This window comes from Talpa occidentalis, unplaced genomic scaffold (genome assembly GCF_014898055.3).
Source record: "Talpa occidentalis isolate TD23 unplaced genomic scaffold, MPIMG_talOcc4v2.1 talOcc4.8, whole genome shotgun sequence".
Lineage (NCBI taxonomy): Eukaryota > Metazoa > Chordata > Mammalia > Eulipotyphla > Talpidae > Talpa > Talpa occidentalis.
Window position 1 is genome coordinate 65,340,645 of NW_023605194.1, and position 27,702 is coordinate 65,368,346.

General features: G+C 42.5%; 1 protein-coding gene across 4 annotated transcripts; it reads left to right on the plus strand.

Annotated features, from left to right (window-relative positions):
* Positions 1–1,200: 1,200 nt before the first annotated feature.
* LOC119234856 (anthrax toxin receptor 2-like) lies at positions 1,201–26,065 on the plus strand. 4 transcript variants are annotated; one of them, XM_037497901.2, is made up of 9 exons: positions 1,201–1,585; positions 19,749–19,829; positions 21,388–21,459; positions 23,715–23,796; positions 23,901–23,934; positions 24,634–24,713; positions 24,789–24,857; positions 25,182–25,259; positions 25,649–26,065. In XM_037497901.2, exons 1-9 carry the CDS (start codon positions 1,383–1,385, stop codon positions 25,718–25,720), a joined length of 771 nt encoding a protein of 256 aa, XP_037353798.1. In that variant the 5' UTR covers positions 1,201–1,382; the 3' UTR covers positions 25,721–26,065. The 4 variants fall into 4 exon arrangements, with proteins under 4 accessions (XP_037353798.1, XP_037353799.1, XP_054546621.1 ...); XM_037497902.2 differs by lacking the exon at positions 1,201–1,585 and adding an exon at positions 2,947–3,136; XM_054690646.1 differs by lacking the exon at positions 1,201–1,585 and adding an exon at positions 18,684–18,768.
* The last annotated feature ends 1,637 nt before the right edge of the window (positions 26,066–27,702 follow it).

The window sequence follows — 27,702 nt, forward strand, 5'->3', positions numbered from 1 at the left end:
CTAACTGGGTCCATTTCCTGAGTGTCACATGCCATAAGGACAGAGACTGCCTCTTGGATGGAGCCTGGCTGTGCCCACGTCCCTGGCTGTGCCCACGTCCCTGGCTGTGGCCCACTTCATTTCCTCTCCTTGCAGCTGAATAAGGTTGTAGCCCACCCATCCTTCTAGATCATCCTCTCAGGGATCCTCCCCTCAGAGCTTTTCCTGGTCACATGTCTCCTTGGTTCCCCACAGCTTTTAATCTATTCCGCTCATTAGCGGCTTTAACGTAACTGCTGCTTGGATGTGGCCATGGTCTTATTTTTCATAGAATTCTATGGAAGTTGTTTCTAACCTTTCATTACGGGCATTTTGAAATGCCCTACATAAAAGAAAATCAATTGTGCAACAAGCAACTCTATGTCTACTACCTGCATTTGAAAATTACTATCTGACACAGAACATTACGCTTGTCACTTCTAGTTTCTGTTATATGTGGAGAAAAATCATTGCAGATTTGTGACAGAAAGGTTTTTTAGCAGATATCAATCCACTTTTATGGAGGAAATGAAGAAACAAAAATAAGTTGCATTATTTGTAAAACTTATTTACACTCAAAGGCTGAGTTTTGTATCACTTTTCATCAAAATTGTGTATAAATACGTTTTTCCAAAGAGCAGGACAAGCCATTCCACTCACCCTCTCTGATTTTCTGGTCCATGGAAGCCGTGAGCATAGTCAAATGGTTCTTCATTGATGTCACGAGCTTGGGGCGGTTGTTTTACAGCAGTAGATAACAGCAATATCCTTCCTTCACATAAGATTTTGATGCGCTGTCTTCCCCTTCTAGATCCTTCCTTCCCCTAGGAGAATTCAGTGTTTACACGAATGACCATTACAACACTCTAGTCTCCTAGGCTTCACCCCCTCACCCTCAGTGATGTAGTTCTCTAAGATACTGCAGCTGCTCTGTCAGTTTACTGTGACTCGGTTTCTGGAGAATATTAATGGCCTCCACTGAGGGCTCAGGATATGGGAAAAATGGAGCCTCCTCTCACAGTCCCATCAGGGATCCTGTGATCCCAATGTGGGTATGTAAGTAGGCAAGAGAGTGAGCAGAGCTGCAGGTCACAGAGTCGCCACGCCAACCTTCCTGTCTATCACAACACAGGGCATTATGTCTCTATGGGTCAGGGAGGCACCCTGGCAGGCAATGGAGCCTGCACCCAGAATCATTCCAACTCTGCCCCCAGAGCAGATACTAAGGGGATCCTCACAAGGAGACTTGGTTAAAGGAAGGGTTGGGGTTGGAGTCCCCTGGACACTTGAAAAAGTAGTGGAGACTCAGTCCGAGTGATCTGAAAGGGCTAGTGTCCATTACGGCCTCAGGGGCAGCGAAGAAAATGGGAAGTGACTGTCCTGGGGGACCTGGGCCTGCACTCTTCCTGCTGCTTGTGCTGTCACCTACAATCCTGAGCTCGGGGAGCTTCCTGCACCAACTCCCAAGCTGGAAAGACTTCCACGAGGGCAAGCATCTCCAAAGGAGGAATGCTGATCTGGATACTGCCTGCAGAAGACCCTTCAATGTGTTTTTCGTCCTGGACGCGTGAGTGTCCCTTACACCATGACCCAGGAGCTCCTCAGGCCCACCCTATCATTAGACTCACTGTGCGAGGAAAACAAGGAAAACTTGGAGATCTGCATTGACCCAGTTTGTGGGCCCTCCCCTGTGTGCTTAAGAACACAGCAAATGACCAAAAGTAGACACAAGAAGATAAATAATAAAAACCTGTTTTATTTATACAGGGACTAAGAAAGGGGAGAGCTGAGAGGGAAAACAATAGGAGGGAGAGAAAAAGAGAATTTAAGGGTGAACACATGACCAGATGCATTTGTCCTACCCCAGATAATGTCTCCTGAGCAGAAACCAAGGTCCAAGCTGATGGGGTTTTTGGAGTGTGGGGTCCTTGGGTTCACGCTGGGAAAGGTTTCACCAGCGCTCCCGTTTCAGTGACATGCGGCGAATTTCTCAGGCAATTTTCTCCAGGAGACAGAGATGTTAGTTATATTTAAAGGGCAGGTTTATTAGGGAAAGGGACAGAAGAATAAAGGACACTTGCATAGACACCAGCGGGCAGGAAGAGCTGCCCCGAAAGGGACAGTCTTGCTGAGAGAGGCCTGCATAGTCGCATGCGGGGGCCCTTGGGAGAGCTGCCTCTGCGGAGGGAGGTCAGTGAAGAGAAGTCCTGGCAGGTACAGGTTATGGGCAGGCAGGAAGTCTGCTGCTCTGCAGAGGGACAGAGTTGGTGCATAGTCACAGGTGGGCAGATGGGGTGTTGCCACGTTGTGGGGGCTGCGTTTGGTTTTATCATCTTCAGGGAGGGGCTCATCTTTGTGGGTGGATGGCCTGTGCCCCTAGAGCAGTCTGATATAGTTTCTGGGTGTTGCGCCTCCTGATCTGGGTGTTGATGCCTAAAGGTCTTGGTTTCTATAACTGGGTCGATGGATTATGCTATTTCCTTCTACCCCCACATCCTTGTGTGAGTTATCTTGTATCTTGTACCTTGTATCTCCTTTCCAGTTTTTCTATTCTTATCCTCCATCAAAGCCAAAGCCACATGTGGCAAGCTGGCGCCTTATCCATGGATACCCCTCCTTTCCAGTGTTTAACTGACAAACCCCAACCCCACTAGTGCCAAAACTCAGCAGTTCAATGATCAAAATATCCCAGGCCACTCCTTTGCCCATCAACCACCAAATATTGGGTTGAATCAGGAAAGCCTCGCTTCTAACATCAATTCGCATCAGATGGAGTCTAGAGCTCCGCCTCCTGCCATGGAGTTGGCTGTTAGCGACACCCAGTGGCTCAGAGGTCTTCCCTCACAGTTCCTCTTACATTGTCACCAGGGTCACTGTGCCAGAAAGTTTCCACGGTGACCACAGCTCTTAGGAGGGAGGCAGGGCATCTTGGTGAGACCCAGGAAAAGGACCTCTGTGGCTTTCTTGTTCCTGACCAAAAGGAATGCCCCTAATTTGTTCCCTGAGACTTCTCCACTTGGGAAGGAAAATAGCCACTTTAGAGTTCTCGGTGACTCTCAGTGCTCGACCGTTTGGCCTGGGTCTGTGACCTGCATGCCCAATAACAGCTGGATGGCAGGTGATTTCTGAGAACTACCTGCTCAACACCTGTTAGAAATTTACTGTGAATTTTGGGCTTTGGATATTGTTACAGCCTTTCACCCAATGACCCTTATTTTTACTGGTCTCTGGAGATACAGCTGTGTTGTCACATAGACATCATGGTTTCACTACTAGAAAATCCTTAGCTTTTTTGCTTCTTTTTTTTTTTTTTTAAAGATTTATTTATTTATGCATATAAGAACTAGGATACAGGCCAGAGATGTGGGTGGTGAGAGGATTCACCAGAGAGAGTGGGGAGCAGAACGGGCAGATCTACTGAAATATACTGCTGAGGGGAGCAGCAGGTGAGCCAGGAGAGGCCTGCTGTGCCATGTGGGTTAGCTCCCTGGCCAGGGATTGAACTTGCGCTGCAGTTCCTGGCAATAGCTTGATAGTGCTGTCTTTAACCCCTGCGCTGCCAGGGAGGCCTGCTTTTTTGCTTCTAAGAGTTTTTCCTTTCCTCTTCCACAACTTGGAGACCTGTCTTCAGAACAGTTGATCTCTGGGTGTTGTTGATGAAACCTGGGCTCCTTTAGGCTCCTTAGAAGTCAAAGAAGGACAGGACAGGGGTAAAGGATGTTGGCTTGGAGACATGGACTTGGTCATTCCTAGCTCCGCTGTTGGGCTGAGAATAAACTTTACCTCTTCAGTTGTAGCCGTCGATGATCTCATTGAAACACTTGACAGTTTCCAAAGCCCTTTCACTGCACTGTGCCATCCTCAGACAGGCCTGGGTGGAGAGCAGGGAGGGGACTGGCATATGCCATCTCCTGGGAAGGGTGCAGGTCCTAGAGTTGAAGGCAGTAGCCCAGAGGCTGGTGGGTGACAGGACTCTGTCCTGTGCTGCTTTCTTTTGTTCCTTTTATTGTCAGTAGAGACTTTGATTGGGGGATGCCTGGCCCAGAACACCACAAAAGTTTTAACTTTTCAGGAAGTTGGGTTTATCTATTTTTCTTTTTATTGCCTGTGCTTTTGATTTCAAAATCCATTATCAAATCTAACTAATAAAGATATCCCCCTACCTTTTCTTCTAAGATTTCAATGATTTAACTGTTGCTTTTAGGTCTTTGATTCATTTAATCTTTTAGGTCTTTGATTCATTTAATCTGTTGGATGCATATGGTATCAGGTAAGAGTCATTGTCTTAACTGCATTCTGCTGCACGTGGGCATCATCTCTTAGCAACTTTTGTTAAAAACACTGTTTTTCCCTACACTGTATGCTCTTGGCACCCTTTCAAAAAATCACTGACCATAGGAACAAAGGTTTATTTCTGGGCTTTCTGTTCTATGCCATTGGTCTATATGTCTGTGCTGATAGCAATTTCATACTGCTTTGATTAGTATAGCTTTGCATAAATTTTCAAAACAGTAAATGTGAGGCCTCTGAATTTGTTGTTCTTTTCAATTTTTTTTAACCTATTTGAGATGGTTTGGGATGGATTGGGCTAAATTGTTCAATTTCTGCATAAATAATGCCATTGAGGTTTTGATTTCATTGACTCTATAGCTAGCTTTGTCACTGTCATCACCATAATGTTGCAACCATCATGAATATGCCTTTGTGATGACTTATGTCTTCAATGTATTTCAGCAATATATTACAGTGTTCAATGTTCATTTTTTTGTCTCCTTACTTAAATATATTCAGTTTGATGCTGCCATAAATGAAATTATTTTAATATCCATTTTAGAATATCCATTTTTACATATTGATTGTGTAGCCTGAAACATTATTGATACCATTTACTACATTTAGCAAATTTTTCACTTCAGCATTTAGTAATTTTAGATTTTAAAATTGTGTCATCCAAGAACAGAATCTTCCTTTCAATTTAGATGAATTCTTTCTTGCCCAATCGCTGTAAGACTTGTAACACATTGTTGAACAGAATGAACTAAGTGACATCCCTACATTTCTCTTGATATTAGGGGAATAGTATTTGACATGACAAACAATGCTATTTTGCATCCAAAGAGGCCTTCATTTCAGAGCACACAGTTCTTGATAAATTAAATCCATATTTTTTATATAATCTATATCATGTTCAGGACATTTTCTACAGTCCTAATTAGATTGTTTGTATGTAGAAGTGTAGTTAGATTTCATCGAAAGTTTTCCCTACATCAAATGAAATGATCAAGTAGTTTGGTGTTTTCAAACAAATTAAAAGGATGTTGTATTATTTAATTTCTGTCTGTTGAATGATGTTTTGCATCACAGAATTGAATCTTAGTTGTCACTGTGTATAAACTTTTTGATATTCTGTTAAAATAAGTTTGTTAGATTTTGTTGAAAATTTTTGCATCAGTATTCTTAAAGAATATTTGCATGTATTTTCTGTCATTTCTAGTGTTTGTCTGGCTTTGGTGTCATGGTAATCTGCATCTCAGAGAATGTATTTGCCAGTGCTGTCTTTAAAGTTTTGACAAAATTTTGAGAAGGATTGTTAACTTTCCTTTTTTAAAGACTTATTTATTTATGCATGCAAGAACTGGGGAAAAGGCCAGAGGTGTGGGGGTGAGAGGATTCACCAGAGGCAGAGTGGAGAGCAGAATAGGGAGATCTACTGAAATACACTGCTGAGGGGAGCAGTGGGCGAGTCAGGAGAGGTCTGCTGTCCCATCAATGCACCCGTGCACCATCACCACAGTCCCCTGTATCTCAATGTGTTGTTTTTTTTTTTTTTTTTAGAGGCATGTTTTATTTATTTGTTTGTTTGTTTTGTTTATACATGCACTGGGTACAGTCAGAAGCGCGGGAGGGTGAGAGAATTCACCAGAGCCAGAGCGGGGAGCAGAGCAGGCAGAAGGAACGAAGTACACTGCTGAGGGGAGCAGCAGGCGGCAGGAGAGATCTGCGCGCCATGTGGGACCCTCCTCTGGTGGCCGGGGAGCAGCCGGGGATCGAACCGGCACCGCAGAGGCCGCGGGCAGCTTCGCAACCCAGCGCTCAACCGCTGTGCCACCGGGGAGACCCTCAATGTGGTTTTGATTTGCATTTCTCTGATGATAAGGGATGTTGAACATTTTTACATATGCCTGTTGGCCATTTGCATTTCCTTTTGGAGAAATGTCTTTTAAGTTCTTCTGCCCATTTCTTCTTTATTTTTAAAGATTTATTTATTTATACAAGCACTGTGGTATAAGGCCAGAGGTGTGGGAGGGTGAGAGAATTCACCAGAGACAGAACAGGCAGACGACCGAAATACACTGCTGACTGGAGCAGCAGGTGAGACAGGGGAGGTCTGCCGCGCCATATGTCTGCCTCCCTGGCTGGCCAGGAATCGAATCCACGTTGCAGAGGCTGTGGACAGCTTCACAGCACTGCGCTCAACCCTCCGTGCCACCAAGGAGGCCATTCTGCCCATTTCTTGACTGGATTGTTTACTTTGTTTTTGTTAAGTCCTGTAAGTTCTTTGCATATCTTTGTGATCAGGCCCTTATCAGTTGAATGGAGTGCAAAGATTTTTTCCCAGTGTGTGTGTGTGGGGGGGTCCTCTCTGTTTAGGCTAATGTCTTTTTTGCTGTTCAGAAGCTTTTCAGATTGATGTAATTCCAGTTGTTTATCTTTTCCTTGACTATCTTTGCTTTGGGTGATGAGTCTTTAAAGATGTTACTGAGATGTATGTCTTGTAGTGTTTTCCCTATATTTTCTTTTATATATTTTATGGTTTCAGGTCTTATGTCCAGTTCTCTTATCCATTTTTTTAATTTATTTATACAAGCACTGGGTACAGTCAGAAGCGCGGGAGGGTGAGAGAATTCACCAGAGCCAGAGCGGGGAGCAGAGCAGGCAGAAGGACTGAAGTACACTGCTGAGGGGAGCAGCGGGCGGCAGGAGAGGTCTGCGCTCCATATGGGACCCTCCTCTGGTGGCCGGGGAGCAGCCGGGGATCGAACCGGCACTGCAGAGACTGTGGTCAGCTTTGCAACCCAGCGCTCAGCCGCTGCGCCACCGGGGAGGCCCTCTTATACATTTTGAGTTGATTTTTGCACACAGTGAGAGGTAGTGGTTTAGTTTCTTTTTTTTTTTTTTGCATGTGGTGATCCAGCTTTTCCAACAACATTTATTGAACAAAATGTCTGTGTTCCATTGCATATTCTTTGCTCCTTTGTCAAAGATCAGTTGTCCATATAAGTGTGGCTTTATTTCTGGGCTCTCTATTCAGTTCCATTGGTCTGTGTGTCTGTTTTTGTTCCAATCCCAAACTGTTTTAATTATTACGGCTTTGTAGTATAGCTTGAAGTTTGGAAGTGTGATACCACCTTTCTCCTTTGTTTACATCAGTAGGGCTTTGGCTATTTGTGTTTTTTTGTGGTTCCATATGAATTTCATCAGTATTTGTTCTATTTCTTTGAAGAATGTCATTGAGATTTTTTTTTTGCAGTTAACATCATTTTTAAATTTCTTTTTTATTTTTAAACAATACTTGCTTTCCCCAACCCCCTCAGATTGAGTCCCCATAGAATTTCCTTCCCCAAGGCACCCGTGCACCATCACCACAGTCCTCTGTGCTCCTCCCTCCCTCCCTCTGATCCCTCTCCCTCCGCCTCCCATGCAGTATGTCTCTGATATATAATTGTCTGTTTTTGCTTTGTTGTGTTTTATACTGTTATTTTTTTTACACTAATGTCTTATTTAGTGCCCCTATATTCCTGTTATATGTGAAACCATCTGATATTTTTCTTTTTCCTTCTGGCTTATTTCACTGAGCATAATTCCTAATAGCTCCATCCACCTTGCTGCGAATGGCATGAGTTTATCGTTTTTGAATGCTGAGTAATATTCCATGGTGTATATGTACCACATCTTCTTGAGCCAGTCATCTATTTTTGGGCATTTGGGTTGTTTCCAGGTTTTACCTATTGTAAATAGTGCTGTAATAAACATAGGTGTAGAGGTGTTCTTTTGAATCAATGTTTTTGTGTCCTTTGGGTAGATCCCTGGTAGAGGGATTGCTGGGTCATATGGTAGCTCCATTTTTAGTAGACAGAGGAAACTCCAGACAGCTTTCCATAGTGGTTGGACCAGTTTGCACTCCTACCAGCAATGTAGGAGAGTTCCTTTTTCACCACATCCTCGCCAAAATTTGTTGTTGCTAGTTTTTTTGATATGTGCCATTCTTAACTAGTGTAAGTTGGTATCTCAGTGTGGTTTTGATTTACATTTCCCTGATTGCAAGTGATGTTGAACATTTTTTCATATGCCTGTTGGCCATTTGCATTTCCTCTTTGGAGAAATGTCTTTTAACTTCTGCCCATTTCTTTTTTTTTTTAAATTTTTAAATTTTATTTTTATATTTCCCATACAATTTCAACCCCCTTATTTTGACCCCAATCCCTCCTTTCCCCAGCCCCCAGGCCCCATAGTGTGTCTCTGGTTCATAGTTGTTTGTTGATTTTGATTTTTTCTTTCTTATAGTTATTCTTTTTCCTGGTCCCTTATTTAGATTTTCTAGATTCCTGTTATGAGTGAGACCATCCGGTATTTTTCTTTTTCTTTCTAGCTTATTTCACTGAGCATGATCCCTTCCAGCAACATCCATGTTGCTGCAAATTGCCTGTGTTTATCTTTTTTGAATGCTGAGTAATATTCCATGGTGTATATGTAGCACATCTTCTTGATCAAGTCATCTATTTTTGGGCATTTGGGTAGTTTCCAAAGCTTAGCTATTGTAAATAGTGTTGCTATAAACATAGGGGTGCAGGTACCCTTTGGAATTACTGTTTCTGTGTTCTTTGGGTAAATATCTAGGAGTGGAATTGCTGGATCATATGGAAGCTCTATGTTCAGTAGGTCAAGAAATCTCCACACAGCTCTCCATAGTGGTTGGACCAGTTTGCACTCCCAACAACAGTGCAGGAGAGTTCCTTTTTCTCCACACCCTCGCCAACATTTATTGTTGCTAGTTTTTTTAATATGTGCCATTCTCACTGGTGTAAGATGGTATCTCATGGTAGTTTTGATTTGCATTTCCCTGATTGCAAGTGATGTTGAACATTTTTTCATATGCCTGTTGGCCATTTGCATTTCCTCTTCAGAGAAGTTTCTTTTTAGCTCTTCTGCCCATTTTTTGACTGGATTATTTTCTTTGTTTTTGTTGAGTCTCGTCAGCTCTTTGTAGATTTTTGTGATCAGTCCTTTATCATTAGTGTTGTGTGCAAAAATGTTCTCCCAGTCGGTGGGGTTTCTCTTTGTTTTTGTTATTGTCTCTTTTGCTGTGCAGAAGTTCTTTAGTTTAATGTAGTCCCAGCTGTTTATCTTTGCCTTCACTATCACTGCTTTGGGTGATGTGTCTGTAAAGATGTCTTTGATGTGCATATCACGTAGTGTTTCGCCTATATTTCCTTCTATATTTTACGGTTTCAGGTCTTATGTCTAGTTCTTTAATCCATTTTGAGTTGGTTTTTGTGTATGGTGTGAGATAGTAGTCAAGCTTCATTCTTTTGCATGTAGCGACCCAGTTTTCCCAGCACCATTTATTGAATAAATTTCTTTGCTCCAATGCATATACTTTGTTCCTTTGTCAAAGATTAGTTGACCATAAATCTATGGGTTTATTTCTGGGTTTTCTTTTTTTTTTTTTTAAGATTTATTTATTTATTTGTTTGTTTATTTGTTTGTTTATACATACAAGCACTGGGTACAGTCAGAAGCGCGGGAGGGTGAGAGAACTCACCAGAGCCAGAGCAGGGAGCAGAGCAGGCAGAAGGACCGAAGTACACTGCTGAGGGGAGCAGCGGGCGGCAGGAGAGGTCTCGCGCCACACGGGACCCTCCTCTGGTGGCCAGGGAACAGCCGGGGATCGAACCGGTGCTGCATAGGCTGCAGGCAGCTTCGCAACCCAGCGCTCAACTGCTGCGCCGCTGGGGAGGCCCTATTTCTGGGTTTTCTATTTGGTTCCATTGGTCCCTGTGTCTGTTCTTGTTCTAATACCATGTAGTTTTGATTATTATGGCTTTGTAGTATAGTTTGAAATCTGGGAGAGTGATGCCTCCATTCCCTTCTTTTTTCTTCAGGAGGGTTTTGGCTATTCGGGGTTTTGGGCAGCTCCATATGAATTTCATCAATATTTTGTCTATTTCTATGAAGAATGACATTGAAATTTTAATTGGAATAGCATTGAATCTGTAGATTGCTTTTGGTAGGATGGCTATTTTGATAATGTTAATTCTTCTGATCCATGAGCAGGGGATGTCTTTCCATTTCTTTGTGTCTACTTCTATTTCTCTTAACAGTGTTTTATAGTTTTCTTTGTATAGGTCCTTTACTTCTTTTGTTAGGTTTATCCCAAGTATTTGATTTTTTTTTTGTTTCAATAATAAAAGGGATAGTTTTCTTGATTTCTTCTTCTTCAGATTTATTGTTTGTGTATAGGAAGGCTACTGATTTTTGTGCATTGATTTTGCATCCTGCCACTTTACTAAAGTGATTGATTAGTTGAATTAGTTTTTCTGTGGAGTTTTTTGGGTTCTCTATGTATATTGTATTGTCCACAAGTAGTGATAGTTTGACTTCTTCCTTGCCTATTTGGATTTCTTGTATGTCTTTCTCTTGTCTTATTGCTCTGGCTAGGTCTTCCAGCATTATGTTGAAAAGCCGTGGTGAGAGTGGACATCCTTGTCTTGTTCCAGATCTTAATGGGAATGCTTTCAGCTTTTCACCATTGAGAATTATATTGACTGTGGGCTTGTCATATATGGCCTTTATGATGTTGAGGTACGTTCCTTGAATCCTGAGAATTTCAAGGGCCTTTATCATAAATGGTGTTATAGTTTGTCGAATGCTTTCTCAGCATCTATGGATATTATCATATGGTTTTTATATTTCTTTTTGTTGATGTGTTGGATTACATTAATTGATTTTCAGATGTTGAACCATCCTTGTGTCCCTGGCATGAATCCTACTTGGTTGTGGTGAATTATCTTATGGATGCATTGTTGGATTCTGTTGGCAAGGATTTTGTTGAGGATTTTTGCATTGGTGTTCATTAGAGAGACTGGCCTGTAATTTTCTTTTTTTGTGCTGACTTTGTTGAGTTTTGGTATTATTGTAATGTTGGCTTTGTAGAACGTATGTGGTAGTATTCCTTCTTTTTCAATTTTTTGAAAGAGTTTGTGTAGGATAGGCACTAATTCACTGCTGAATGTTTGGTAGAATTCATTTGTGAAGCAGTCTGGGCCTGGGCTTTTGTTTTTGGGGAGTACTTGATTACTGCTTCAATTTCGCTGCTTGTAATTGATCTATTCAGTTGTTCTATTTCTTCTTTGTCCAGCTTTGGATGATTATATCATTCTAGGAATTTATCCATCTCTTCTAGGTTGTTGAATTTGTTTGCATATAGGTGTTCATAGTAATCTCTGATTATTCTTTTGATTTCTACAGAATCTGTTGTGATTTCTCCTCTTTCATTTATAATCCTATTTATATGTGTTTTCTCCCATTTTTTCTTTGTGAGCCTTGCTAGAGATTTGTTTATTTTGTTTATTTTTTCAAAGAACCAACTTTTGGTTTCATTGATCTTTTGGATTTTTTAAAATTTCTAATTCATTTATTTCTGCTTTGATTTTTATTATTTCCTTTCTTTTACTGGCTTTGGGGTTTTTTTGTTGTTTTTTTCTAGTTCTTTGTGATGTGAGATTAGGTTGTTTCTTTGAATTATTTCTTGTTTGTTGATGTGAGCCTGTATTACTATGTATTTTCCTCTTAGTACTGCTTTCGCTGCATCCCATACATTCTGGAAAGTTGTGTCTTCCTTGTCATTCAACTCAAAGTATTTTTTAATTTCTTCTTTGATCTCCTCATTAGTCCAGTGGTCTTCCAGTAGTGTGGATTTCAATCTCCAAAAAATGGAAGGGTTCCTTGTTTTCTTTTCATGATTTATTTCTAGCTTGATGCCTTTATGATTGAAGAAGATAGTTGGAATGATTTTGATATTCATGTGTCTGTTGATGTTTCACTTGTGGCCCAGTATGTGATTGATTCTGGAGAATGATCCATGCATACTTGAGAAAAAGTGTACTGGGATTTTTTTGGTTGCAGTGTCCTATAGATGTCTGTTAAGTCCATGAGTTTTATGTCTTTATTTAGGGTTTTAGTGTCTTTGTTTATGTTTTGTCTCATTGATCTGTCCATTGGTGAGAGTGGGGTGTTGAAGTCTCCCACTATATATGTATTTTCTTTAATATCTGTTTTCAGAGCTGATAATAATTGTCTAATATATTTTGATGCCCCTTCATTTGGTGAGTATATGTTGATGAGTGTTGTATCTTCCTTCTTGTTTTGTCCCCTTGATCATAATGTAGTGTCCATTTATATCTCTTTTTACTTTTTTTAATTTGAAGTCTATTTCATCTGATATAAGTATGGCTGTTCCTGCCTTCTTTTTTGGCCCATTTGCTTGTAGGATTGTTTTCCAACCTTTTACTTTCAGTCTGTGTTTATCTTTTGTTGTTAAATGTGTTTCCTGGAGACAGCAGAAGGTTGGATTTTTTTTTTAATTCAGTGTGCTACTCTGTGTATTTTTATTGATGAGTTTAATCCATTTACATTTAGAGTTAATATTGATATGTTGGCATCTGTGTTTGCCATTTTTTTTGTGTGATTTTATTCCTTGCTTTATTCTGCTCTTCTGTTCATTCCTCTGTTGGTTTTGGCTTTAGGACTTCTTGTAGATTTTTTGGAGTGGGGGTTTAGTTGTAATGAATTTCTGGAGTTTCTGTTTTTCTGAGAACATCCATATCTTTTCTTTGTAGAGGAAGGAGAGCTTTGCAGGGTAAATTATTCTTGGTTGGCATTTGTTGTCTTGAAGTTTGCTGAATATGTTACTCCATTCTCTTCTTGCCCGTAATGTTTCTTCAGAGAAGTCAGAAGTTAACCTGATTGGTTTTCCCTTATAAGTTATCTGTTTCCTCCCCCTTGCCAGTTTCATTATTTTTTCCTTGTCTTAGACTCTTGCAAGCTTTACTATTAGATGTCTTGCTGTAGTTTTCTTTTCATTATGGTAATTGGCGGTTTGTCTCACTTCTTGTATGTCTATATTCATCTTGTTTTTCACTCTTGGGAAGTTTTCTTCAGTTATCTCCTTGAATAATTTCTCAGTTTCTTTGTCTCTCTCCAAACCTTCTGGATGCCTATAACTCTTACATTTCCTCTCTTCATGGAGTCTGATAATTGTCTTAAGAGTCTCCTCATACTGCTTCATTGGCACTTCTCTCTCCTTTTCTCTTTTTGGCTCTTTTTATTTCTGTATCTTTGATAGTACTGATCCGTTCTTCCATTTCATCGATTCTGTTTTCATTGCTTTGCCCAGAGTTCTTTACCTCCTCTAGTAATCTTTTTATCTCCTGCATTTCTTTTCTTTCTTTTCTTAAGGTCTCAATTTCATTCTTCAGTTCAGTGATTATTTGTCTCAAATCATTTTTTTCCTATTCATTTTCTTTCTGCTTTTTAATCAGGATTATTATTACTTCTCTATCTGATAGGCCGAGAAGTTCTTCCATGTCATTGTTGAGCTCTGGTGACTGTATTTCTTTTTGTGGTGTGTCCTCCTGTTGGCTTGCTTGGTTATTTATATTTTTTCTTCTCCCTGTTGTTTGCTTTCTAATTCGTTCTATGTGTTGGGATGTTGTGCCACTGGTTTTGGCAGGCATCTCTTTGGAGTGCTCCTTTAGGGGTGTCAGAAACTGTTTACCAGACTGAGACCAGCACTGGTAGGCCAAAACTCCACCAGGGTGTTGATGCTGTGTTGCTGGGCTCTGTCCATTACAGTTCCCTCCCTCTGTATTTACTCAGTTCCAACAGGGAATCAGCTATTTGGTGATTTAGTTCTGGTCACGAGGTGGCGCCAGAGACCCGTACTTGCTGACCTGTGCTTTTTCCCAGTGGTTCTCTGAGTAGTGGAGGCGGGGTGGAGGGGAGCACCTCAACACAGGGCCTCTTATTCAAGCTGGGTGCTGTGTCTGCCCTGTGTTCACCCAGTGTTGTGCCCGCAGCTGTATGGATCCCATGCCCTGAATTCTGCACTCTAGGTCTCAGTTCCAGGGTTATCAGATCCACAACTCTGGCTGTCACCCTGTGCAGTGCCCGCTGCTATGGCGCGTCCCATGCCCCAGTTCCTGTGCCTAGCTCTCAGTTCCAGGATGGGGTCTTGCTCCACGCCTTATTTCCCCTCTTACTCCAGTTTGCGTGGCCCACCCTCTCTCAGTGCCTGAAGTTTTTTTTTTTTTGGATCCCTGGTTTCCAACTATGGGGTGTTGGTGATTTTTTTGGTCACTAGGTGGCGCCAGAGATCTTTCCTAGTGTTCTTCAGGAACTGTTTTTTTACCCCCTGGGTCAGGGGGAACAGAGTGGGAGTGGTGTGGAGTGCCTCAACAGTGTGGGGGTGCTGTGTCTGCCCTGTGCCCCACCATCGTGGGGATCCCACGCCCCGAATTTCATGCCACGGTCTCAGTTCCAAAGCCCTCAGGTCCAGGACGCGGGCTGTAGCCCCACTCAGTGTCCGCAGAAATGGCGCCTTTTGCACCCCGCTCCTGTGTCCAGGTACCTGGTTTCTGATTACTCAGTGAGGGACATTCACCTCATTGAGGGCTCCCGCACTTCACCCTGCAAGCCTAGGTCGCAGGTGCGGGGACCTGGGCAGCCGTGATCCACATATGCTTTTCAAGTGCACCGCTTTTCCGCACAAGCTTACAGGCTAGTCTTGAGCTATTTGTAGGTCTCCTGGGAGTCTTTGTTTTTTCTCTAATGGTCTGGAGCAGTTCGCTCACCTCTGCGGTGATTCCTGCATGGTTCTCCACAGTTTCAGTTCACAGGGTGTGGTGGCTGAAATAGTTCCTTTCCACTCACAGTCCCGCTTGATGCGTAGTTTGTTCTTGTTGGTTGTTTCAGTTTTTTTTTTTCCTCTTTTCTGTTGGTGTGCAAGGGCCAACTTTGTGGGTGGGGGCGGGTAGCAGGGTTCTGAGCTTTCCTCCCTTCTAGTCCTTATTTATGGCAACTTTCTTCTTTGGGCATTTCACCCAATTATTTTCTGTGTTCCAGTTCTCGCAGGGACCTGCCGCTTTTCCTCCCTATTAACTTTTTTTTTTATGAGAGGTCTTACTTGCAGCGTTTCCTCGCCACCATGTTGAGTTGACTCTCTTCTGCCCATTTCTTGACTGGATTGTTTATTTTGTTATTGTTGAGCCATGTGAGTCTTTGTAAATCCTTGTGATCAGTGCCTTATCAGTTGATTGAAGTGCAAAGATTTTTTCCCAATCAGTGGGGTGTCTCTGTTTTGGTTAATGTCTCCTTTGCTGTACAGAAGATTTTCAGTTTGATGTAATCCCAGGTGTTTATCTTTGCCTTCACTATCACTGCTTTGCTTGTTACCAAAATTGATGGGGCAAATAATGTAAGAAATTCAGAGAGATACAGCATCACACAATAATCTCTGAGGAGTACAATGTTCCACTTTGATGAATTCATAGAACCACCAGAGGAAATATAAGGAAAGAGAAATAAAAGGAAATAGAGAAAGTGGATTAAATTATAAAGCATCTTTAAAGATGTTTCTGAGATGTATGTCTTATAATGTTTTACCTATATTTTCTTCTATATATTTTATGGTTTCAGGTCTTATGTCCAGCTCTTTTATCCATTTTGAGTTGATTTTTGTGCACCGTGAGGGCTAGTGGTCTAGTTTCATTTTTTTGCATGTGGAGGTCCAGTTTTCCGAGCACCATTTATTGAACAAACTGTCCACGTTCCATTGCATATTCTTTGCTCCTTTGTCAAAGATTAGTTATTCATATAAGTGTGGCTTTATTTCTGGGCTCTCTATTTGATTCATTGTTCTGTGTGTCTGTTTTTGTTCCAATAACAAACTGTTTTGATTATTAGAGCTTTGTAGTATAGCTTGAAGTTTGAAAGTGTGATACCTCCTTTCTCCTTTGTTTTCACCAGTAGGGCTTTGGCCAGTCGTGGTTTTTGTGGTTCCATATGAATTTCATCAGTATTGGTTCTATTTCTTTGAAGAATGTCATTGAGATTTTTATTGGAATAGTGTTGAATCTGTAAATTGCTTTTGGTAGGATGACCATTTTGATAATGTTAATTCTTCCAATCCATGAACAGGGGATGTCTTTCCATTTCTTTGTGTATCTATTCCTTTAACAGTGTTTTATAATTTTCATTGTATAGGTCTTTCATCTCTTTTGTTAGATTTATTCCCAAGTATTTGATTTTTTGGTTTCAATTATAGAAGGGATGGTTTTCTTGATTTCTTCTTCCTTAGATTGATTATTTGTGTATAGGAAGGCTACTGATTTTTGTGCGTTGATTTTGTATCCTGCCACTTTACTGAACTGGTTGATTATTTTGAGTAGTTTTTCTGTAAAGTTTTTAGGGTTCTCTACGTATATTATCATATTGTCTGCAAATAGTGATAGTTTTATTTCTTCTTTCTCTATCTGGATTCCTTGTATGTATTTCTCTTGCTTACTGCTCTGGCTAGGACCACCCGTATTATATTGAAGAGCAGTGGTGAGAGAGGACATCCTCGTTTTGTTCCTGATCTTAAAGGAAAGGCCTTCAGCTTTTCCCCATGGAAAATAATATTGGCAGTGGGTTTGTCATATATGGCTTTTATCATGTTAAGGTATGTTCCTTCTATGCCAAGAATTTCAAGGGCCTCCATCATAAATGGATGTTGGACTTTGTTGAATGCTTTCTCAGCATCTATTGATATGATCATATGGTTTTTATTTTTCTTTTTGTTGATGTGTTGGATAACACTGATCGATTTTCGTATGTTGAACCATCCTTGTGCCCCTGGAATGAAAAAGAAGGGATCAAGGGATATATCACTTGATCATGGTATATTATCTTTTTGCTGCATTGTTGGATTCTTTTGGCAAGGATTTTGTTGATGATTTTTGCATCAGTGTTCATTAGGGAGACTGGCCTCTAATTTTCTTTTTGTGTGCTGTCTTTGTTTGGTTTTTATATTAGTGTGATGTTGGCTTCGTAGAACATATTTGGTGGTATCCCTTCTTTTTCAATTTTTTAAAGAGTTTGTGTGGGTAGGCACTCACACACTACTCAATGTTTGGTAGAATTAATTTGTGAAGCCATCTGGACCAGGACTTTTGCTTTTGCAGAGTGCTTTGATTACTGCTTCAGTTTCGCTGCTTGTAATTGGTCTGTTTAATTGTTCTATTTCTTCTTTGTCCAGCTTTGGATGATAATATTGTTCTTCATGATTGAATTTTTATTGGCTGCGTCTGTCCAGTTATTTGACCGTTTCGCTTAAGTTATCCAATTATTGGTCTATAAATCTTCATAGTATTCTCTTATTATTTTTTTTTATTTTTGAAAAAACCTGTAGTAATGTGCTACTTTCACTCTAGAATTTTATGTTTTGCATCTTTTTGTAGTATAAATCAATCAAGAAAAATTTTTGTCCATGTGGTTGATCTTTTCTTTTTTGTTTTTTTCCAACAGCATTGAATTTCTTCCCCCAGGTGCAGTCACCGTAGTTTCCATCCATTAGGTGCCCACAGTCCTCCACCTTTCTCTCCTGGCCTCTCTTCCCACTCTGTTCTCTACTCTCTATTCCCTGCCCACCCTACATTCCTGGGGCTTGTTGACCTTCCAGAAACTCAATTGTTTATTTCATTGATCTTTCTCTATGATTTTATTCCATTTATTATTTATCTCTGCTGTGATGTTTCCTTCGTTCTGCTAGCTTTGGCTTTAATTTTTCATATTTTTCATTCTATGAAAGGGAGACTAAGTTATGATTTAAGATCATTATTTGTTAATATAATGTTTATTTTTAGAAAAGTCTCTCGACATTTTCTCTGCATCCCATATATCTTGTTAGGTTGAATTTCCATTTCCGTTAATTTTTCATTAATTTCCTAATGTATGCTTTGACCCTAATGTATACAACCCATTGGTTGTATAAGATTGTGTCTTTAATTTTCACATATTTGTAAATTTTCCAGATTTCTTTCTGCCATTGATTTATAACTTTACTCTTTTGAGACTGGAAAAGATACTTAGATAATTTCCTTCTTCTAAGTTTGTTAAGATTTATGTAATGATCAAATATATGATCTATTCTAGAGCCTATTTCATGTACACTTGAGGAAAATGTGCATTCTGCTCTTGTCTGATAGAGTGTACATATCTATAGAAGCAATTGCTTTATAATTTAATCCACTTTCTCTATTTCCTTTTATTTCTCTTTCCTTATATTTCCTCTGGTGGTTCTATGAATTCATCAAAGTGGAATATTGTAGTACTCAGAGTTTATTGTGTGATGCTGTATCTCTCTGAATTTCTTACATCTTTTGCCCCATCAGTTTTGGTAATAAGTAACTGTTTTCTCTCTATACAGATGGGGCATGGAGTCTCCAGCCCCCCTCCAGTGTCCTCACTCTCTATCTAGGGACTAAAGTGGTAACAAATGGGAACAGGAAACTAAAGTAGGGATAGGAATTCAGAGACTTTTCCTCCAGGATGGGACATGACGACACCAGGTAGCTGTGTCCTAGGCCTGTTCCTGTCTGTCCTGTGGCAGTGCTGCTGAAAGCCCTTCCAGATCAAGAGTAACTCACCTATGTAAGCCAATTAAGAAATAAGGGAAATCTAATATCTGAGTAGTATATTCTTCAAAATTTACAGTAGGGCTTCGTTGGGGTATCAGTAGTGGGGATAACAGGAGAGTACCCCCATAGAGGAATCATTGGAGGTTTTCCATCCAATGCATCCTCTTTAAATCCTTGTTCAGCAACCCCAGCTTGTGAGTTCTGCTAGATTTAAATGGCCCGCTTGAGAATCATCTTAGTAACGTGCAGTTTTGCCCTCCAATGCAAGGTCAGAACAACACCGTCAATTAGTTATCTAGCCTAAAAGAATGTAAGACACCAGACACTACAATGCTTCTTTCAAATTAAGCAAGAGCACAATGCTTGGTTGTCCACATGTGTATGCATCAGGAGGTGTGACTGGGAATGCCCAGGATGTAAAGATGCCTTACATCCCAGAGACTGTCTGTGGAATGCCTTCTTTGTAAGACTGGGTAAGGGTCAGGGGTATGACTTCCAATACAATACCGGATTTTAAATTTATTGTCAGCAGACTCACCACCCCCTGAATCCCTAGATGAGTTTAGCAACTTTTCAGTTTTCACCTACCCGCTCCCTTTGTTCTCCTACCCCATGTAATTGATGCTGTATGATTATTTTATCAATGTAAAGCCAGGATCTTGCTCTTTCAGTATCATCCTGCATGGTGTAGCCTGCTCCAAGACTTCTGTTTCTTTATCAGTGTGGCATTGCTGGCACAGCACCAGCCAACGTGGCCAACTACCCTGGTTAGCAACCAAAGACCCTTCCTCCAGAGCAAACTGGTTTTTGTGTTCAGCCTCCCCACCAAACACACTGACAAATGTCACCACATGTGACCCACTAACATTACTGAGGATTGTGGAAGCTCTGTGGGAGGGAGGTTTTTGCTAAATGACCTGCTAGTAGGCGAAGAGGCAGAAACTCTGCCTACATGATGATGTGTCCTATAACTCTTTTATCCTCTTTGTCTAGATCAACGGCCATGAGGAACATCTGGAAGGAAATTTACAAATATGTGGATGTGATAATACAGAAGTACAGAAATTACTGCTGGTGTGTTCTTCTGGAAGTCATAGTACTCAACCTTTTCAATGCTGTAGGCACAGGTGTCCCTCATGTCAGGAGCATAGTGCCCATGGCAGGTTCTAAAGCAGGCGAGGAGAGATCTCACTAATACCAGCAGGTCTGGGAAGTGTAGCTTGGCTGGAGTCTGGGTTTCAGGTCACAATACAGTGGAGAGATCTGCCTTTAGGATTTTCCAGATTAGGACTCAGAGTAACACTGTAAACACATACCAAGTCAAGAAAATAGGACAAGTAGCTCATGTGTCAGCTATAAGAAAAAGCAGAGTTCTTAGATATAACTTCAAAAAAGGCCTAAATGTTAGACCTTAAATGATGAGGAAATGCAGGGTCACTGCAACCATCAAGGGTGGTTGTGGAGAGAGAGGTCTGTTTGGCTGGAAAGTACAGTTAACTTAGGAGAGGGCTGAGAGAAGAGGCTGGAGGGGGTGACTTGGAACCAAACTTACTGCAGTCATAGTGCCAGGCAAGGAGCTTGGGTTTCCCACTGCGAGCAATAGGGAGATAGAGATGATTTTTAAAAATGATTTATTTTACTGATTTATGCATACAAGAACTGGAGTCTAGGTCAGGGTGAGAGGACTCACTAGAGACAGAGTGGGGAGCAGAACAGGTGGATATACTGCTGCTGAGGGCAGCAGCAGGCGAGAGAGGAGGGGTCTGCTGTGCCACGTGGGTTAGCTCCCTCACCGGGGATCGAACTCAGGCCTCAGAGGCAATAGCGCTGAGACTTAACCTCTGCACCACCAGGGAGGTCCTAGAGATGATTCTTGAGGATGTATGTGACATGGCCAATTTGGTCAGCCAGGAGGAAAAGTATAATAATGAATAAATTGTGTTGGAACAAGAGTCAGAAGAATGGGAAACTCAGACTGAGACCTAACATAGCAATTTAACTAAGAGATAATTAGGGTCAGTGAATCTAAATACAGTAGCCAGGCTTAGAAAAGGAAGGGGTAATGGCTGCCAAGAAGATGGATAATTTGTTTGAGATGTGAGAGAAGGCAGGGAATTCCTTTTGTATGTGAGAGAAGAAAGGGAAAAGAGATTGGGCAATAGGGTGTGTTAGGATGCAAGAAATATGCATAGAAGACAGGGAGGTGGGAGGACTTAATGGAGGAATACATAGGTAACTACTTCTGAGTGCTTACTGTATGCACCTTAAACATACCTTTATTGTGGTTGCCTGTTTCAACACATATGATTATGTATGTGCATGTGTGCTCTTGTGTGTGCTGGGGTGGGGCTTGTGTGTATGCATGTTGGACTGTTTGACTGTTGAGAGAATACAGGTGGAGTAGGATGCCATCTTGGATTGCTCTCTGAGAAGGCCATAAATCTGATTGGCCTTTGAATCCTTCAGTGACATTTTATAGAAAAATCCAAATTTTGGAAATGGAACCCAAAGTGGAGAGTTGGAGTTGAGAATAGAAAAAATGGCTCCATTGTCACCCCCTTCCCAGACTGCTCACTAGAATAATTTTGAGTCTGCGTGTATGACATCTCATCAACACATCCTTCCTTTGCAGCAAAAATCATCAGTTCTCCTTTATCACCTACTCCACAGGAGCCCAAACCCTCTTGGAGCTCACTTCAGATAGGTAAGTGCAGCTCTGGTCCCCCAGGCAGATGGGCCATAGTAAATCAAGGGGATGGAGGTATCCAGAGACCTCAGTGGGGAGCCCCCAGGAGGGCAGGTTGATGAGGGGACCTGGGCTAACCTCAGGGACCACCCTAATCCCCAGCCCTGACTCATACCCCATGTAAACCCTGCTGCACAGGAACCCACTGATCCTGTGATTATAGCAAATCTCTGCCTTCTCTAGTCCTATTGCCTCCCTGTCCTGAGTCCTTCCCTTGTGATCCTTCCAATTTCTTAGAACAAGCTTTGCGAGGATCTGAGGAATCCAGTAGCAGGGTCCTTTATGAACACTGGCCTGTGTTGGGCAACTGCTATTGTGTGCCAGTAGGGATTGGGGGAGACAGAACCAGGGAGGAAGGCATGAGGGCTTCAGTGAGGGCAGCTTGGTTCCTTGGTGGGTCTGATATGGGTGGCTTGAGTCAGACCTGAATACCAGGTGGGCTGCATGCTTGAGGAGGCATGAAACACACATCCTTTTCGGGTATGGGTGGTCCTGGAACTGTGCCCAAAGACCCAAAGATGGGAAGTTCTGGAGCTTCTGAATAACTGGAACTTGAAGGTTTTATGAACAAAATACTATGAAACTCAGTTCAGAGTGGGTATAACACCACATAGAGATTCAAGACATTCAGGACTAGAATTGGGCCTTAGAATATGTCACAGGCCAATATTCAGGACCTTGGAGAGAAGCCAGGGTCTGCAGAGAGCAGGACCAGCTGCCTGCAGGTACAGTGGGTGCAGGTACAGTGCATGAGACTCCTTCCCTTGTCTGCTCCCAGGAGAAGCAGGGTGTGTCCTGGCTGCTCCCTGGGTGGGATGAGGCAGGTTTGTGCATGGGCTTCATATTTAGGGCATTGAGAGACCTGAGTCAGGATGAGGTGCAAGAAAGCAGTTTCTGGGGAGGGAGTCTAGTAGGTGATGGAGAGAGAGGAGAGGGGACTGAGTGTGCCTTCCGGTGAAGGAGCAGCCCCTGAGGAAAGGGAGACCAGCACCTTCTCCAAGCAGGGCTCTAGGCCCAGACAGACCTAGATTGCTGTGGGAGGCTCATGGACGGATCTCTGGTCCTCTGCACGTGGTGGTGCGGACCTCTGCCCTAAGAATGGGTGTAGGTTAGGGAGTGGAGCACCAGGGAGTGGAAAAGATGCAATTCCTGTGTGTTGGGAGCTGGGCAGAAGGAGAATATGTACCTATAAGGACACCCCAATGACAGGTCAGGGCCATGAATCTACCTGCCTTGGAGAACACAGTTTCTGGATTGGAACTGGACTAATCCTGGGGTTGGGCACTGCAACTTGTATCCACTGCCTAGAAGTTAGAAGAAGAGTGAAAGAAAGCCAATTCAGTGGGTATAGCACCACATAGATTTAGAAGTCCGTCAGGGTAAGTCCAGAAAGTGGTTGATGGAGCCAGAGTATCTCCTTTGTGTATCATTAAGCCATTTTCAAATTGTGCTTCGTGTCTGGGGTGTGTGTCTGGGGTTTGCATATTTTTTTAAAGATTTATTTATTTATACAAGAACCAGGGTACAGGCCAGATGAGCTAGAGGGTGAGAGGATTCACTGGAGAGAGAGAGCGGGGAACAGAACAGGCAGACTGATGAAATTCACTGCTGAGGGGAGCAGCGGGCGAGACAGGAGAGGTCTGCCATGCCATGTGGGAGTCTTGCCGGCTGGCTAGGATCAAAACCCACGCTGCAGAGGCTGTGGACAGTCCCACCCACAGCGTGGCGCTCAAGCGCCTGTGCCACCAGGGAGGCCGCTGGAGTTTGCATCTTAAGAGAAGAATTATCCCTCCCATTGCTCTTGGAATTTGCAGGGGAGGAGGGGGCTGTCTACCCAATTCAGAACCCAGAGTTTAAGGTGCTGGATGAAGGGACCAAGCTGCTCACTCCGCAGGGAGTCAGCTCATAACTGTGAGGTCCCTGCCTCTCGTGGGCTACCCTATCAAAGGTGAGTTACTTAGCATGACCCACAGGTTTAACAATGCAGCATCCCCTATCCCCCTGCTCACAAGCTGGGCAAGGGGAACACCCAAAAAAGTTTCCTATTTCAACAATACAGGGTGGAAGGGCCATGACAGACTTACTTGACTTGTGTCCTCCACCATCCGGGCCGGTCTGCACAGAGCAGAATGTGCTAGAACAGCCTGTGGCTGTTTATATAAACAGTCAACCCTTCTTCCTACCTCATTACCCCTATTTATTTTTTTTTTCAGAGCTGCAATACAGGATGGCCTTAACAAACTTCATGGTGTCGCTCCTGCAGGAAACAGAGACATAGACGCAGGATTTGCAAAGGTACAGACACCAGAGCTCTGAGGAGGTGCTCTGCTTACCAAGTTCTCAGAAGACTATTGGGTGATCCTGCTGTCCTCCCCCAACATTCCTTTATTTTGTTGCAGGCAAATGAGCAAATTCAAAAAACCAACAACAATGGTAAGCTCCAGCTGACTCTGTTAGGTTTGGGTCGAGGATGGAGCCAGGTATGGGCTTCGGCAGGTCTGGTGAGACCCACTGCAGCCAGTTGCTTCCTGAGCTACACAAGACCCCTGCCCTCTCTGTGCTCCAGGCTCCTTGTCTGGGAGCTGAGAGCCCCTCCCCCAAGGTGACCCTGAGAATCACGCGGGGCCTCTGTGTACATTCTTGGTGCCAGTGAAATGGGAGGCACCTGGCCTACAGGTGGGCTGTGTGGAAAAGGAAAGCGCAAACCCAGGAGAACTCAAGCAGACAGGACTCAGTTACTGAAAGTGAGCTTGATTTTCCCCCTTGCTGACCACTTTGCGGCTCTGATTCCTATTCCCTTCACCCCGTCCAGAGCCTGACCTTCAACTGAACCATTGCTCATGGGAAAGGCTTGCCCCTGACAGTAGAATAGCTGGATTTGCTTCTCAGGAAGAAAATTGTGCTGTCTGGAAGCAGTGAGCAGGAAAGCCCTGAGCCTGGCTCAGTCTCCTCTTCTGTAAAGCATGTTCCTTTCTGGCACCTTCTCCCAGACGGAGTCTGCTGCAGAGCCTGCATCTGGCGCTCTGGATGCCTGCTCATGTCTGGGAGGCCATTAACAGAAAAGAAGGTTGGGGAGGGGACCTGTAGCTCCAGAGGCCTTTACTGACCAGGTCACTCTCCATTTTTCGGTAGGCTTGGGCGCAGAGAATCTGATTATCGCTCTGGTCAGTGGACAACTGACGCCTGAAGTTTTTCAAAACGTGAAGGTGGAAGTGAGTCCAGTCCACCATTTCCAGCATTTGCTCCCTGTTACATGATGATTTATACTCAAAGTGTCTTTCTCTTAGGTTGACAAAGCTGAAAAGATGAAGACCACAGTTTTAGGCATTGCTGTAAAAGACTATGATAAAGGCCAGGTAACTCTGAACAATATCTAGCTTTGTCCCTGAGTGTGGGTTGTAGAGTGTCAAAGGCACATTTCCCAGTGTCCCCCAGAAGATGCTCTTCTAAGCCTATGCAGAAGTATGGACAAGAGTGGCCACTGCAGAAATGAGTAACGGTGTGTGGGAATCTGCACACCGCAGGTGCAGCGGAGGGGCCTCCTTTCTGAGGGGTGGGCTGCTGGCAGAGGTCGGTGGGCCCCTGAGTCTGCATGGCATAAAGCCTGAGATGACGCCTGGTGGGGACCTGCTGGCCTCCACCCCTGGCTGTGGGCCCACTATGTCTCCCCTGTCTTGCAGATACAGAATATTGTGAAATATAGGGATCTAACTTATTTTGCAAATGGAGTCAAGGAGATGGTGGAATATAACACTTCGGTAAGTGAGAAACAAAAGTGAGAAGTGGGCCTCCCCTGGTGGCACAGGCGGTTGAACATGGCCCTGTGAGGCTGTCCGCAGCCTCTGCAGTGCTGATACGATCCCGGCTGGCCCCTGGCGAGGGTCCCACATGGCTCGGCAGGCCTCTCCTGTCTTGCCCACTGCTCCCCTCAGCAGTGTATTTCGTCGGTCTGCGTGTTCTGTTCCCTGCTCTGTCTGGTGAATCCTCTCACCCTCCCGTGCATCTGGCCTAGGCCCCGGTTCTTGTATAAATAAATAAATCTTTAAAAAAACCCAAAAAACCAAAAGTGAGAAGTGGGAGGAGTGACTTCTCACTGCTCCCCCCTACCCTATTTGTTCTCCCTGGCCCTGTCACCTCTCTACTCCAGGTTGCGAAGCATTCCTGTTATAAGTTGATGAATTTGAACACCCAGTATGTATGTGTGGGAGGTAAGATCTAGGGTCACAGTTGTAGACAGAGGAATGTGGGTGTGTATGTCTCTTTGTGGGGTGAACGTGTCTATATTTTGTATGTGAGGTGTGTGTAAGTGCTGTTAAATGGGGGGGTGGTACTGTGAGACTTAAGTGCATATAACATGTGTGTTAGTGTGTGTGGTTGTGATGCGCACGGTATCTGATATGAGAAGAGAGTGCAGTTGGTGTTTGAATCGAAATGTGTTGATTGTATGGCAGTGTAGTGGACATATAAGTGTGTTCACTGTGTAAACCAGGGCTTGTGGTGTGAGCATGTGTGTGTAATTACTTTTCTCGTTTGTTTCCCATGTAAAATATATGGACTCTGTGTAATCCAGATATACTACATCATCACTTAACATGAATATATTGTAATGTGATTACTATATTAAATTTAGTGTAATTAAATTATAATGGTCAAAAGGAAAAGTTTAACTTAAAAAGAGGAAAGTTACATGTAGAACCCCTCAACAAAAAATAGCAATAAAACCTAACAGCAATGACAAGGAAAATACTTTAGAACCCATAAGGGAACACCCCAGAAACGCAAGTCTGATTTATTTATTTATATTATTTGATACATTTATTACATAAATGCATTAATTAATCTAACAGACCACTGCGCTGAGAGTTCTTCTTTTTGGATAGTTTCAAGAGTTTCTTTTATAAAATTTTTTTTTTATTTTTTACATCAATGTTCATTTTTAAATATTTGCTTCCCCCCACCCCTCAGATGTAGTCCCCATCGAATTGCCTTCAGTAATGTACCATGTACCATCACCTCAGTCCCCTGTGCTCCTCCCTCCCTCAATCTGATCCCTCTCCCTCCTCCTCCCCTGCAGGATGTCTCTGATTTATAATTGTCTATTTTTGTTCTGTTGTGTTTTGTACCATTATTATTTTTTTACACTGATATCTTCTTTGGTTCCCCTATATTCCTGCTATAAGTGCGACCATCTGATATTTTCTTTTTCCTTCTGGCTTATTTTTTTAAAATAAATTTTATTTTTATATTCCCCATACAATTGCAACCCTCTTATTTGACCCAATCCTCCCCTCCGGCCCCCTACCCCCCATAGAGTGTCTGGTTCATAGTTTTTTGTTGATTTTGATTTTCACTTTCTTATAGTTATTCATTTTCCTGGTCCCTTATTTAAATTCTAGATTCCTGCTATGAGTGAGACCATCCGGTATTTTTTTCTTTTTCTTTCTGGCTTATTTCACTGAGCATGATCCCTTCCAGCGCCATCCATGTTGCTGCAAATTGCATGTGTTTATCTTTTTTGAATGCTGAGTAATATTCCATGGTGTATAGGTACCACATCTTCTTGATCCAGTCATCTATTTTTGGGCATTTGGGTTGTTTCCAAAGCTTAGCTATTGTAAATAGAGCTGCTATAAACATAGGGGTGCAGGTGTTCTTTGGAATTGATGTTTCTGTGTCCTTTGGGTAAATACCTAGGAGTGGAATTGCTGGATCATATGGAAGCTCTATGTTTAGTAGGTCCAGAAATCTCCACACAGCTCTCCATAGTGGTTGGACCAGTTTGCACTCCCACCAACAGTGCAGGAGAGTTCCTTTTTCTCCACATCCTCGCCAACATTTATTGTTGCTAGTTTTTTAAATATGTGCCATTCTCACTGGTGTAAGATGGTATCTCATGGTATTTTTGATTTGCATTTCCCTGATTACAAGTGATGTTGAACATTTTTTCATATGCCGTGTGGCCATTTGCATTTCCTCTTCAGAGAAGTTTTTTTTAGCTCTTCTGCCCATTTTTTTTGACTGGAATTTCTTTGTTGTTGTTGAGTCTCATCAGCTCTTTGCAGTTTTGTGATCAGTCCTTATCATTAGTGTTGTGTGCAAAAATGTTCTCCAGCCGTGGGTTTCTCTTTGTTTTTGTTATTGTTCTCTTTGCTGTGCAGAAGCTCTTAATTTGATGTAGTCCCAGCTGTTTATCTTTGCCTT

What these genes read in the sequence shown, in the direction of transcription:
- LOC119234856 (XM_037497901.2), top strand. Translation starts at nt 1,383, where the DNA reads ATGGGAAGTGACTGTCCTGGGGGACCTGGGCCTGCACTCTTCCTGCTG. An exon ending in GTGTTTTTCGTCCTGGACGC is followed by an intron (nt 1,586 to 19,748) that starts GTGAGTGTCCCT and finishes CTCTTTGTCTAG; the next exon opens with ATCAACGGCCATGAGGAACA. An exon ending in TCAAAAAACCAACAACAATG is followed by an intron (nt 23,935 to 24,633) that starts GTAAGCTCCAGC and finishes ATTTTTCGGTAG; the next exon opens with GCTTGGGCGCAGAGAATCTG.